Source organism: Dermatophagoides pteronyssinus, unplaced genomic scaffold, assembly GCF_027571235.1.
Source record: "Dermatophagoides pteronyssinus isolate colony J.1.1.1.1 unplaced genomic scaffold, Derpt_VIB-CSIC_2022.12 sq0004, whole genome shotgun sequence".
NCBI lineage: Eukaryota > Metazoa > Arthropoda > Arachnida > Sarcoptiformes > Pyroglyphidae > Dermatophagoides > Dermatophagoides pteronyssinus.
In genome coordinates, this window is record NW_027461528.1 from 1,720,286 (window position 1) to 1,735,320 (window position 15,035).

The 15,035-nt window shown below is 29.7% G+C and overlaps 3 protein-coding genes across 4 annotated transcripts; all 3 read left to right on the top strand.

Annotated features, from left to right (window-relative positions):
• The first annotated feature begins 243 nt into the window (after nucleotides 1–243).
• LOC113798601 (uncharacterized) lies at nucleotides 244–5,661 on the top strand. Of its 2 annotated transcripts, none has more exons than XM_027349159.2 (2): nucleotides 244–926; nucleotides 4,700–5,661. In XM_027349159.2, exons 1-2 carry the CDS (start codon nucleotides 488–490, stop codon nucleotides 5,122–5,124), a joined length of 864 nt encoding a protein of 287 aa, XP_027204960.1. In that variant the 5' UTR covers nucleotides 244–487; the 3' UTR covers nucleotides 5,125–5,661. The 2 variants fall into 2 exon arrangements, with proteins under 2 accessions (XP_027204960.1, XP_027204961.2); XM_027349160.2 differs by lacking the exon at nucleotides 244–926 and adding an exon at nucleotides 3,578–4,572.
• A 195-nt stretch (nucleotides 5,662–5,856) lies between these two features.
• On the top strand, nucleotides 5,857–7,707 carry LOC113798586 (transmembrane protein 115). The gene is made up of 3 exons (XM_027349144.2): nucleotides 5,857–6,607; nucleotides 6,683–6,920; nucleotides 6,995–7,707. Exons 1-3 carry the CDS (start codon nucleotides 6,002–6,004, stop codon nucleotides 7,516–7,518), a joined length of 1,368 nt encoding a protein of 455 aa, XP_027204945.2. The 5' UTR covers nucleotides 5,857–6,001; the 3' UTR covers nucleotides 7,519–7,707.
• A 325-nt stretch (nucleotides 7,708–8,032) lies between these two features.
• LOC113798587 (uncharacterized) lies at nucleotides 8,033–9,299 on the top strand. The gene is made up of 3 exons (XM_027349146.2): nucleotides 8,033–8,193; nucleotides 8,253–8,317; nucleotides 8,375–9,299. Exons 2-3 carry the CDS (start codon nucleotides 8,287–8,289, stop codon nucleotides 9,127–9,129), a joined length of 786 nt encoding a protein of 261 aa, XP_027204947.2. The 5' UTR covers nucleotides 8,033–8,193; nucleotides 8,253–8,286; the 3' UTR covers nucleotides 9,130–9,299.
• The last annotated feature ends 5,736 nt before the right edge of the window (nucleotides 9,300–15,035 follow it).

Sequence of the window (15,035 nt, forward strand, 5' to 3'; positions counted from 1 at the left end):
AGAGAGAGAGAGAGAGAGAGAGAGAGAGAGAGAGAGCGAGAAAAAAGAGAGAGAGAGAGAGTCTCTTTCGCTTTGCGTTTCTCTCTCTCTCTCTCTCTTCGCTCTCCGAATGTGTTCTCTATGGCTGATGCTTCTCTCTCCTGACTCTCTCTCTCTCTCTCTCTCTCTCTCTCTCTCTCTCTCTCTTTGGCTCTCTCTCTCTCTCCTAACTAACTCTCCTTCTCTCTCTCTCTCTTTCCCTCTCTTATATTTTTCCCAACTCTCAAACCAACCAGCCATTCGTTGTCGACGTAAAATTTGTTTTGTTTTGTTTTGTTTGCTCGAAAATCTTGGAAAATTGAATCATCTTTTTTTCTGGTAACCATTACACATTGATTGGTGGTAATTCAAACGAAAGAATCAATATCCTGAATTGTGCAATAAATATCCCAAGAAGAAGAGATCCAAAAAAAAAATTAGCAAACGAATCCAAGTATGAAGTTTGAATATGCAAAGTATTATTGGTCATTCTTATGAACATCAGCCATCATCTGGTTATCATTTGGTTGCGAATACCTTGCCAATGTCATATGTTTTAGCCAATTGTGCTACAATTTCACAACCATTATCATCATCATCATCATCAATAACATCCGATATAATGCTAATGTCATCGGGATCAACTTCAAACAATTATACAAATAATACCAATTCAACTAATAACAGTAATCAACAACAAAAAATGAATATGAATCAATCATTGGATAGTCAATCATTACGTATTGAATTGGAACAAACAAAAAATAAACTTCATTCAAAAACATATGAATGTAATAAACTGAGACAACAATTGAAACAATTTTCAACTGAAATTGAACAATATAAACAAATTTTATCAAGTTTTACTCAGAATCATGGAACAACAGATCCAAATGCATTATTATCTGGTAAGTGATGTTTTTCTTTTAGCACAGCTTTACTATCAGTCCTTAGTTATAATCATTAATTCATCTAACCTAGCTGAACTTTTTTCCGTTTCCTTTTCTGAACCATTCCCTCTCTGAGTTAGTCAAACAAACTCTGTTATCATAATACTAATTTCATCTCTCTCTCTCTCTCTCTCTCTCTCTTTCTGCCTTTGTGGAGCTGCAGCATACATGAGAATTGTTTAAATGATGATACTCAAAGAGAGAGAGAGAAAGAGAGAGAAGGAAAATATTGCTACATTCGCTTTATGTTGTTTTCTAAATATTCAAGTTGATGTTGCCGCCATTTTGGCCCAAAAAAAACATTTCTCTCTCTCTCTCCCTGGTCTGTCTAGTGTTCACACATATGCGGAATGTTTTTCCTCGAGAAGTGAGAGAGAGAGAGAGAGAGAGAGAGAGAGATATTATTTTCTGAAATACAAGTTTGAATTCAAACCCCTGTATAAAACATACCAGACGAGTGTACAAAGAAACATACTGGGTTGTTTGGCGCCCAGCATTTAATACACAATGGTCCCATTTCTTGTATGGTATGGTATTTTTACAGTGAAACTTCACTATTGAGAATCAAAAATAAATGCTATCCCTGAAGAATAACGGTAATTTTTTTTCAATTGAATAATCGACTAATTGATATGATGTCTATTTATTTGTTGGATGATCAATGAATTTGTTTTCTATCTACGTTGAAAGAGATTGAATACAAATCTTCACTTACTACACAGAGAGAAATAATTTGCGTAACGTCACTCGTGGACTGTACATTATAGTATTGTAAATATTTTTTTTATCAACAGATGACGCTGACTTCAAAAATTGCACAAAATTTTTTGCAATTTTTTCAAAAAAAAAATTTTCATGAAAAAAATTTTTTTCGGGTTCTTTTTTTTCGGACCCTTTTTTCTTATTTTCTGTTCTTTTCTTCGCTTTGCTTTTTGGATTCTTTGCCTTTTCCCTTATTCTGATTTTTTAGCTTCTTTTTGGCTTTTTCTTTAAATTAATTGTTAAATTCAAATGAAACCTGTTAAGAAAATTTCCATCTTGAAAAGCGCTGCCAATTGGATTCGAACCAGCGACCCATTGATTTTACGTTATTAGCTTGATTACGTCATTAACCAACCCAATTTTTAATCCGGCTTTAGTCCGACCGATATGCGTTCAACCTAAATTCTTTATTATTTTCGTATTGATAATATTGTTCACTTATCACCCAAATCATAAATAACCAAAAATAATGGTCAAAAAATCCAAATTCACTTGCTCAACAATAATCAGGAACGAACGATAACTTAACAAACATGAATAGAATCTTCATATAATTCAATTTAGAAAATTTTTCAAAGTCCGACTTTAATTTTGAAAAAATTTTCTAAGTCCGACTTCGACTTAGAAAAATTTTCAAAGTTCGACTTTAATTTTGAAAAATTTTCTAAGTCCGACTTCGACTGAAAAATTTTAAAGTTCGACTTCGACTTAAGGGAATTTTTCAAATTCGGCTTTCGACTTGAGGGAATTTTTTAAAAAATTCGGCTTTCGACTTGGAAAAATTTTCAAAGTTCGACTTTAATTTTGAAAAATTTTCTAAGTCCGACTTCGACTTGGAAAAATTTTAAAGTTCGGCTTCGACTTAAGGGAATTTTTCAAAATTCGGCTTTCGACTTAGAAAATTTTTCGAAGTTCGACTTCGAAAAATTTTTAAAGTCCGATTTTAACATTGAAAATTTTTTAAAGTTCGACTTCGATTGAAAATTTTTAAGATTTCGGCTTCGACTTAAGGGAATTTTTCAAAATTCGACTTTAATTTTTTAAATTTCAATGATTTTTTTCACGTGATCTCGCTATTTTGAAAATTGTGTCATGTGATCGCGCTATTTCGACAAAAATAGTCAAAAAAAGTTAAAAAAGCCTAAATTATTTCTCTCTGTGTATATCTCCCTGTCATTTTTTCTCTGTTTCTCTCTCTCTCTCTCTCTCTCTCTCTCTCTCTCTCTCTTACTGTATCAAAATATCCTTTTGCTTTTAACCGAAATACACTTATTTGCAGAATTGTTAGAGTGGAAAAGAAAAGCTGGGATAGAGAGAGAAAGAGAGACTGGAATCGAATTGAAAAAAAGGAAATGCCTTTATCATCATTCATTTCTGTTCAAATTCTTGTTCATTTTGTATAATGGATATCATAGGTTTTTTTCTAACAAAAAGTGTGTTGTTTTCTGATTCGTGTGAAGGGGATGGCGGGGGGTTGATAAACTGATTTTATTTAAAAAGTTTTTATCCATCATAACATCATCATCACACTTATGGTTGATAGAAATAAAACTTGTGAACAAAAAAAAAAAAAAAAAAAATGTCTACCCTGAATCGGAATGGAAATAAGCAGCCACACACACACAAACAATTAATGAATGAATGAATGAACATGGGAGAGAGAGAGAGATTGGAACCATTGAGCCCCCCACACACATACACACATTTACGTTGAACAATTTTGAATCCTAACACCATTCAATGGAGCAAACGCAGAATTTTCTAAATTTTTCTCTATTCGTTTTTTTTTCCAAATATAAGGAAGATAAACAAGGGAGAAAGAGAGCAAGAAAAAAGATGATGATGATGATGATGTGTGTGTTTGTGAGGGTGTGATTGAGAATCAAAGAGAGAGAGAGAGAGAGAGAGATAGATGGGAGAGAGAGAGAGGATATCAACCATACCCTAACTTTAACTTGTTTTTTTTTATATATTTCCCCAATGTTGTATTGTTTGTGCATGGTTCGGTGTATATATGAAAGATGTGTATACATTGTTGTTGTTGTTGTTGTTGTTGTTATTAGTGTTGGGTCTTGGCTTGAATTCAAATCAATGAATGAATGGAATGGGGAATCCTATGTGTAGTGTGGTTGGCTTGGTTGTGTTATGATTTTTTGTCTTTTTCTCTTCCCTCACCCCAATAAATGTTTATGATGATGATGATGATGGGGAAGGAAAAAAAATAAGATGAAAGAACGATGATGAGGAGGAGTAGCTTTTTTCAAATGAGATATTTTCTTCTCGTCGTTTGTTTATTTGTTTTGGATGTTACACTTCTTTCTCTCTCTCTCTCTCTTTTTCTATGAAGAGTGAAGTTTATTTTTTTTCGGGGAAAGGGAGGAAAAGAATTAAGAAACAAAAATTCATATAACAACAATTCTTTTCAACAAATCATCTGATTTTGGATAATTTTGATTTGTAAAAATAAAGTGTTTAATAACGATGATGAACAATATATCATCCGCATCATCATCACATACAAATCTAAGACATATTGGTGCTGCAATGATGATGGGTAATGTTGGTCATCATCATCATCATCTTAATAATCAACAACAACAACAACAACATCCGAATCAAATTCAACAACAACACAGTCATCATCATCAACAACAACAACAACATAATCAGACAGCGACAAATTTATTTCCAACATTAGCATTAGGTGCGGCTGCCGCTGCAGCTGTAACGCAAGGCTCAAATGCGACAAGTGCCAATGTCATGGCCGTCTTGGCTAATGCTGCTGCACGTTCACCATTTAAACTAGTCACTACCGGTGGTGGTACATCACAATCATTTGGTTGTTAGTGATTTATTTTAATTATCTTTTTTTTTATTTATTGAAACAGAACAAATTTTTCAATTTATTTTCTTTTTTTCAATATCGATTGATTAATGATTTTTTTTTGTTATTTTATATAATTTTACAGTAAATCTATCAACAATCGGTAGCCATACAAATGGTGGTGGTATAACCAAAACAAAAGATACTAAATCCAAAGGTGGACATTCTGGTGGTGGCAATAAGAAAAAATCTTCAACTGGAAATAATAATTGTAATTGTTGTTGTGATGTGGATAAACCATATATTTGCGATTGGGTTAATTGTGGAAAACGTTTTCGACAAAAACCACATCTTGAAGCACATCGTAATATACATACTGGACGACGATTTATTTGTGATTGGCCAAATTGTGGAAAATCATTTGTTCGTAAATATAATTTAGCTGAACATCAAAAATTACATTCATCAGTTAATCCAAATATGTGTACGTATCCAGATTGTGGAAAGGTTTTTAGTTCCAAATATAGTTTGATGCGTCATCAAAATGCTCAACATAATCTTAATCTTTGAAAAAAAAAATTTTTTGGACAAGATTATAAGATACTTCCACATCTATGCAGCTTCATTTTACCGAACGACGATTACACCCACCAAGATTGATTCTCAAAAATTTTCAAAACGAAGCAGAAAAAAATTTATATCTTCCAAACGACATTTTCCTTTTGATCATTGATTATCATAATGCATCTTCTCTATATATTTTCACATACAATCAATAGATTTCGTTAAATGAACAGAAATGAACCATCCAATTTCCAATACACCATTCATTCATTCATTCATCTATTTTTTTCAGTGTTTGTAAATCTTCATACAATCCGTTTTTTTTTCACACAAAAACTTTTTTTTTTTTAATTCATTCAATTCTTTTTCTATATAATTATGAATCCATCAACAAAATCATCATCATCATCATAACTATCCGATCCATTATGCCTACGGGATCCTCTAATAATAATTTTCAAAAAATACATTTAGAAAAAAAAAAATTCTTGATTTTTTTTCTTGTTCTGTGTAGAATATATAAATCATTCTATTTCCAATCAATTGCTTGCTTGAATAATAACCTTTCATTCGTTTTTTTCTGGCTTTTTGAAAAATATTCTTGATAACAAATACAGATATGTAATGATTTTTTTTCAAAATTATGATATTACATTCAATAAAAAGAAAAATTTCAGTTTGTAACAATGTTTATGGATGGAAGATCCGAGAATCGAATGATTTTTTTTTGTTTGTTTGTTTTGTTATTGATTTTGATGTGTCACACATTTTAATAAATAAACGAAACCTGTGTTTACACGCACAAACATAATTTGGCCAGCTGGATTTCCTTGAATCGATTTTTCATTATTTCTGTGTTTATCCATTTAAATGAACTAACTCGATGCATGAATCATTAGCCTCGCAATCATTGCCATCACCACCATCATCATCATTATCATCACCATCGACTACAACAATATCACAATCGCCGGCAATAAATACAAACGAATCGTCATTTGCCATTGATATAAATGCTGGCCAAATTCCATCAAAAAAATGGCCAAACACTTCATCAACATTACCAAAAGTATCTGGATATTCAACCCGTCATGATCGTCAATCATCGGTACAGTTGAAAATACAGACTGGTGTTGTTAGTAGTGGTCTGGCCATCCATCAAAAGGCCAGTTTTTGGGAAAAATTTCGTCGTACAATGAATTATATTTTTTCACATTTGTTGATATTATTATCACAATTATCACCGATTGTGCAATCATTTTCCGGATTAATCATATTATTATATCTAATTCAATTCGGTGGTGAAATAACTGTCGATTTTTTTGCACTAATACCGGGTGAAATTATATCACCCGGTCAATGGTATCATACCATTATTGCATTATGGTCACACGCATTTCTTGAAACACGTTTAACATGGATCATATTAGATCTATTGGTATTATCATTTTGTGGTACATTGATCGAACCACTTTGGGGTCATAAAGAGGTTTGTTCATTATTGATTGAAAATTCTTAAAAATTAAGAATCCTAATTTTCTGTATTCATTTTTCTGAACAACAGGTATTACGTTTCATGGTGATAACATTAATTCCAACGGCCATATTAACATCAATAAATTATGTAATCTTATATTGTTTGACATATGATGGTAGCTATTTATTCAATATTCGTGTCCATGGTTTTTTTGGCTTTTATGCTGCAATGGCAGTGACCGTTAAACAATTACTGCCGCAATCAATATTGTTTGCAACATCTTTTGGTAGATTAAAAAATGATCATATTGCATTCACTATAACAGGTAAAGATTGTATTATATTATTGATTTTTCTTCTAAGAATAATTCATTTATTTTCAAAAAAAAATTGATAATAGTTATTGCCACCATATTGTATGCATTCAATTTAGTTGATGGTGTTCAAGTGATCCTATTAATCTATGGTATATTAATATCATGGCTATATCTTCGATTCTTACAACCACATACACGACATCTTTATAACTCATCTGATATGGCAATGAATACGACAATCACACGTGGCGATCTATCCGATACATTTGCTTTTGAAACATTTTTTCCTAATGTTTTACGTCCATTAGTAGCGATACCATGTAATTTAATCTATAATTTTTTTGTCCGTATAAATATCTGTCCTAAAATACCATCACCAGCGGCTCAATTATTGATGGATAATGCCGATTCAGTTGTTAATTTTAGCCAAATGCGAACACAATTATTTCCTGGACCATCATCATCGTCGCAATCGACATTTCAAAAATATCATCCACATCATCATCATCATCATCATCATCAAAAACATTACTATCAACCGGTTCCTCAACAATCGCACAACAATATGTCGCAATCATTACAACCATTATTACAAGAAAATTTATGATGACAAAAAAAAAATGAAAACAAAAAAAAAATTTCATTGTGATTAACTCAATGATAATTCTTCTCTCATTTGTATTTGTGTGTGATAAATTTTTATTATTTTTCAAAATCTTAAAACATTAATCTTGGTTTTTTAAAAATTTATTCAATTTTTCTTTATCATTAAAAACAATTATGTGGCCTTAATTATAATCTAAAAAATCCGAATAAATTTGCCAAAACCAAAAAAAGAAATTTTTGAATAAAAAAAACACTATTTCCACTTTGCCATTATTGGAATTATCGAAATGGAATTCTTTTTTTTTTTCTTTTTTTGGTAAAAATTCCACGCATGCGTTGTAACATTATAAAATATCCTCCCGCCAACAATGATAATTATTGGGTTTCAACGGTCGCTGTATCCAATTCCCGCCTTCTTTATCATCATCATCAACAGCAGTCTTGACTTGCATGTGTATCGATATAACAACAACAGTACAACAAATACAATCGACGCCATCTTTGGACATAGTGAACGAAATAAACGTTGTGAATTCAAGCAAATCCTGGTTTTACATTCATTCATTCATTTATTGCTGCTGCAACTACAATTCTCATTTTTTTTTCTGGTGGTGGTAAATTTTTTTTCTGTTTATTCGGTTTTTCGGATTGTTTACAATTTTGGCGCTTTTTTCGGGTTTGTGTTCTACCTGTTTTATTCTTTATCAATTTTTATTTGTTTTTTTTTTCATAAAGATGTTTTAAAATAGAAATTTTACAAAAAAACAAAATGGTTTCAACAAGTACACCAAAACCAAAAGGTAAGTTTTCGTATTTTGTCAACGAAAATCAAATTAAATTTTAAATCCTATCGCCAGGATCATCAAGATCATCACGCAGTCGAACACCATCACGTATTCCAACACCAGCTATAAAAAAATCTAAATATTTATCATCAACATCAAAATCAAATCGTTCACGAACACCAACAAGATCAATAATCATGACATCAACACCAATGATGACAAAACAGAAAAAATCCAAACCCAGTAGCAGCAGTAAAAAAGAATGGAAAACAAAAACACCGAATAAAAAAACTGAATTTGATGATTTTGTTGTTGGATCAGCGAAGAAAAAAAGTGTAAAAAAATCACATGGAAAAAAACGTAAATCAATTGTTGTTGCTGACGATGTTTATGATGATGATCTGGATATCGACAACGTTATGGATGATTATCGACCTTCTAAAAAAACACCATCAAGAAAAAAAACATCACAAAAAAAATCACCATCACGAAATAAATCAACTGGCAAAAAAAGCATTGTTTCGCCAATCATCGAATTTGATGATGATGATAATGATGTTTATGAAGAACATTTATATGAAGTACATGATTCAAATACTGGACTATCGTCACCATCATCATTGGTAAGACGTTCTAAACGTATCCGACATCATCATCCACAACAACAATTGAATTCAATTATTGAAGAACAATCTATTGAATTTAAATCAATTAGCAACAATAAAAATGATACAAATCAATCAATCAATGGTCAAAAAGAATCACAATCATCCAACAATAATCTTGTTACAGATAAATGGAATTGGTTTGGTTGTAGTATTATGTAATTGGGCATCATAATCATAATTCAGAAACACTTATTGAATTGAGTTTTTTTGTTCGTTCTCGATCTCGATTTCATTTTATTTTCGATTCGACACTTGCCATTCACAAACATTAAAAATTCATTTCATTCATTCATTTGTTATCCATAAATAATATCATAATATAATCTTAATCCAAATATCTAGATTCATATCTTTTAGTTTGAACCAAAAAACAAAACTTTTATGTAATTTTTTTCATGATAATCATATTTTATTTTGGTGGAAAATTAAAAAAAAAAAACAAAATCTGAATTCGAATTTGTTTTTTCCATTTGATGATTTGATTACCAATAGATAGCAGCACTAGATCTGTCTGATTTTTTTTTCAAACAGAATCCAATGATCCAATATTATTCTGTCAGGGGGCAAATGAAATTCTATAGATTTGTTGCAAAACACAATGCATCATCATCATATTCATTGATTGTATGAATTTTCTAAAAACATCCCACTCTATTATGATGATGATGATGATGATGAAAACATTCTTTTGATCTTTTTTTTTCTTTAATACCATAAAATCTATAGTTGATTAGTTTTCTGGTCCAAAAAATTTAATTAGATTTACTTTGGTCCGGGTCCTTTATTTTCTTTTTAATGTAGTAAATTATACTATAGGTAGATGTTTTTGTTTAGTTTTTGTTTTATTATTTTTCTACTCAAAAAAAATTTTCGAAACAAAAGGAGACCGCTTTCGTTAAGAAGATGTGATGATGGTTATTGTCGTTGTTATTATTATTACTTGCAAACTTTAAAACAAACACCGCTACACAACAATAATAATTTTGAATGTTGTTGTTGGTTTATAATGTCTATCTGGGACTTGGATTTTCATTAAAGAAAAAACTATTTTTATTGTTGTTGTTGTTGTTGTTGTCAATTCACAGCCATGACAATAAAATAAATTGAAAACTTAAAGATATTCTGGCACTAACTGGGTTTCTTTATTTTTAATTAGGGTCAGTAAGCAATGTTCTTCTTTTTTTCTTTCTACTTTTTTTTCGGTAGTAAAGAAACCGAAAAAAAATAAAAATATTCCGAGATTAATTCAAATTGAATTGCTTATTTGATTTCATTTTCATTTTCATTTCTTTTGCTTCATTTGGTTTTTAATTGTCTAACAATTGATGGTGCCCTTGGTGATTTGGTTCTATCATCGTATCACCGGAATCATGATTATTATTCAGCAAAAGAAAGAAAGAGAAAAAAAATCCCAAATGTATCAAGGGAATTTTTATTTAACGAATTGTTTGGTTGTTACGGTGGTCAGAGTCATTTGTTTTTTTGTTTTTAGTTTTTGCTTTGTTTCAAAAGGAATTTTCTATTGTTCAAATTCCAAATAATAACCACACATTATACAATGAATTGAAAGAATAGATATCCAATTCAATAAATTAAATTTATATTCCGATAGGGCGTATTTTTCACATTGAATTCTACGGTAAATCCTTTTTTTTTAATTCTGGTAACGATGACTACCATTGCTGAATATATTACACAATATCTAGAATCTGTTGTTGATCTGGGATCTCTAATAGACGCGATAGAACTCTGACATTTTTTTTCTTCTTCTTCTTTTTACTTTATATGGAAGATCTCTGACGTAGTCGAAATTTCTTCTTTTTTTTACTCTGAAAAACCGACAAATGACGTCGGATATACTTACTGGCATATATACACACGCAGAATAAATGGATATATAATGTCTGTGTGTGTATGTATGTTCTGACAACAACAGCAACAACAACAACGATTGCGACAATCAAACAAACGACAATGACTGTCGAAATATTGCCAACTACAGAAGAATGAAAAAACTATATCAATGAATAGATAAAAAAAAGAGAAGTTATAAATACTATTCTAAGATGTTGTGAATATTCAATTTTTCCCCTTCTCTCCCACCGCCAACTTTACACTATGGATCATCATTATCATCATTTTTATTATTCGATGTGTGTGTGTGTGTGTGTGTGTGTAGATAGGAAAAAAAAGAAGAATTCTCTCCTTTTTTCCAGAAAAAGCTTCTGAGAATTCTTTTATTCTTGCTGTTAATGGTGATGTTGTTTTTGCTGTTGGCTTTTGTATACTTTAATGTTTGTAATCGATAACATTTCCAGAAAAAAAGTAGAAAAAAAATTGAATAATGAAACACAAAATAAATAGATTCCCGGATATGAAATACATTGATTCAATGTTTGAATAGAGAATATTCTTAATTTAATATAAAACATTCCTCTTTTTTTCCCTCAAATTGGTCGATGATATCTACGAAATTTGTCAACCAAAAACATGAATTTCGAATGCTGAAACATTTTTTTTACGTGCATCGTCATCAATTCCTTTATAACACCTGATCATTAAAACATTTTCTATTGAAGCAAAATCAAAGATCATTATTATTTCTCATTAAAATCAAACGAAATTCTTTTTGTATCAAAGACATTGTGGATTTTTGGTTGGCTTTTTTTCGGCCTTTGAAATTATTATTATTTTCTCCTTTCAACATCATCATCATCATCATAAATGTTTGATGATAATGATGAACCCTAAGATAATTAAGATTGTAATTAAGTTTACAATCTTGAATAAATGAATGAATGAATGTAAAAAAAAGGACATTACGGAAGTCGAAAATCATTATTTATTTTGTTTGTTTGAATTAGTTATCTCTGTTGATATTATTCATCATTCAACATAGTCAACCTATATGGGAAAAAAACAAATTCTTTATTATTATTTACATAAATGATTAATAAGGATTTGCTATTGACATTCATTGTTTTATTTTTTTTCCAATGTTATAAAGATATGATCTATAGATGTATCATCATTAATTAATGACATTTCTAAAATAGGAAAGAAAAACAAAATTCATTTGAATGTTTGCTGAAAATAGATTTTGTTTTCATCATTTAAATCAAGGTCGTTTATTCGGTCGATTCGATCAAAAAAATAAAGAAAATTCTCTTCGAATTGAATCGAAAAGTAATCGATTTCACTTAAAGCTAAAAAAATGAAAGAAATTTTATTTTCACTACTTTCTCAAGGGATCATTTAATGATTGAATTGAATTGATGATGATGATTTTTTGCCTAATGGCAATAATAAGAGAATTTTGCCAAAGTTTAATCATTTAGAATCAATATGTTATTATCGTTTTGTTCATTTGTTCATCAATTTGTTACAATATGTATGTTTGCAAAAAAAAATTCTCATTTGGTACATATGTCATCATTTTAGATTGCAGCATCCATTCCAAATGATTGATTGATCGATCAATTTTGATGAGGAAATGTATTTCTATTTCTTCTATTCAATAATTTATGTCCATAGTTTTTGCTGTTGTTGTTTTGATAAAAAAACAATCGAGAAGGTCATTATTGCATTATATCATGTGTACCTGACCATATGATCATATAATGATGTATCGATTGATCGATCGAATGAAATTCATTAAATAATAATTATAATAATCATTGCATCATCGTTTTGTCCATTTCATTCTATTGAAATTTACATAATAATTATTACAAGTATTTCATCTTGATGATTATTTAATGTCAATCTTTGTACCCAATCCCAAAAATAAAATGTAGAATCAGAAAATAATGTTTTTTGTTTTCATTTTCATGATTTCCAAAGAAAATTTTCAATTATTCCAATATGGTAAATCTTTGTTTACTTCATTCAGAATGTAAATTGAAATTTTATTTTGGCTTTTCCCTTGCTGAAATTTTTCTCATTTATTTTTGGATGCTCGAATACCATCAAATTTTATTTTCACTATTTTCATTCATTGTTTTGTTGTTTGGATCATTAAATAATGTTGTTTATATATGGTCATTTTAAATGTAAAATAAAAAACTTTCCTGCTATAAATAATAATGTCTGGTCATCATCATCATCATCAAAGAAGAGCCAGAATAAAACACCCTTAATCTCAATTCCTTTTTTTAAAAGTGTTTTTTCCTATTTCAACTATTATGACAAACAATAATGGTTTAGAAGAGTTTTTTTTCCTGGCTGGAACCGGAAAAAAAATATTTTCAAACGGACATAGTGAGTGGTCGTCCACCGGACAATGATGCCGATGAAAAATATGCTTGTCCAAATGGCATTAATAACAGAAGCCATTACCAATGATAATAATATCCGATATTGTTCGGGAAAAAAAAACATATTTTGAATGGAAAAATATTTTTTGTCCAAACCAACCACCAAAGATGACTTGTTTTCAAACTTTCCACAAATAAAATATAAAAATAGGAAAATAAATGACGATTGAAATGGAATTGAATTTCATAGTCAACCAAAATCGATCCACACACACATCTATGTTTAATTCATGAGAATTTTTATTTTTCATTTCAAAAAATTTCCAATTTTCTTATTTCGAATCGATTTGAATAACTGTTTTTTTTTTCTTCAAATTTTTCTTCTTCAAAAATGTTTCCCAGTTTATTTAGATGATTTTTGATTTTTCCTGTTGTCATCTGTGGTTGGTTGATTGATTGATTAGTTGATTTTGTTGTTGGTTTGATTACATTGCTGTTTCATGGAAGCCATAGTAACCTATTTTTATCAACAACAACAACAACAAAATGAATTTTATTGTCATTTTCTTTTTTGTTCCCTGCAAAACAGCAACAGTCTATATACATTGGTTATTTTTCTTTCAATTCAAATAGAATATTTATTTTGGACAATAAAAAAATGGTTCCAGTCTGTAAAATCAACTAAACAAAACCAAACAAAACAAAGAAAGAAACTAAAAACCACTACTATAAAAAAAATCAATGGAAAAAAATTTGGATCCATAATGAAACATTCACAAACAGGCACGCAATTCGGATCATTGCATTCATCATTATATATGTGAAAAAAACCAAGTTTAATGAATTTATTTCCTTCACTGTTTTTTTTATTATTATCATCAGCATTGTGTCTTGTTACAAGGTTTTTTCATTCAATTTGCTCTTTTCTTATGGGTTTTCGGTTTCGGTTGTTGATTGTCAACGATTTTTTGATTTTTTTTTAGCTTTTCTGGATCTAAGACATTTTCTTCAAATACGATTTTCTTCTATATTTTTTTTTTTTGAATTTCCTAGTTTGACGAAAAAAAAAATTTCTTTCAGAGCAAAAAAAAAACGCATTTAGAATGCAAAATATTATTTTTTTGACAAAACGCACGTAACATTTGAAAAAAATATTCACATTGCTAATGTTGTTGTTGTTGTTGTTCCAAAAAAAGTAACAATAAGAAATTCACAAAAAAAAGTCACCTAGAAAAAACTTTTTGTCATTGTTGTCGTCAATGTTCCAAATGGAACAAAATATCTTTGGAAAAAAAATGAAAAGAGATTATTATTATTATTCTCGAGTAGGAAAAAGAAAAACGGTAGCGGCTGGCACAATTTATATTTATTATTATCATTCTTGTTATTGTTACTGTTATCCATCGTTGAATAAATCAATCAAACATTCTTTTTTCATTTCAACAAAATGAAAAAAAATAAAACTCGAAATAAATGCTGAGAAAAAACGGAAAATTCATTTTGGATCGATTTTTTTTTTCGTTTGTTTGTTTGTTTGAATGCCATTTTTTGCTATACTTTTTCAACTTTTTTCTGTTTTGTTTTGTTTTTGTTTGTTGGGGCCACTTTTGATTTATCATGACGACGAATAGAAACAAACAAAAAAACTGGACTGGTTTTGGTCTTTTTTTTTTTTTGATACAAGCAAAAAAATTATTAAGAAAAAAAACTATAGTTTCTCATCATTCATTCATCCAAATTTATTGATAGAATGTTCTTGTTGTTGTTGTCGTTGTCATTGTTAGATTGTTGATTGAATATCGATAAAGT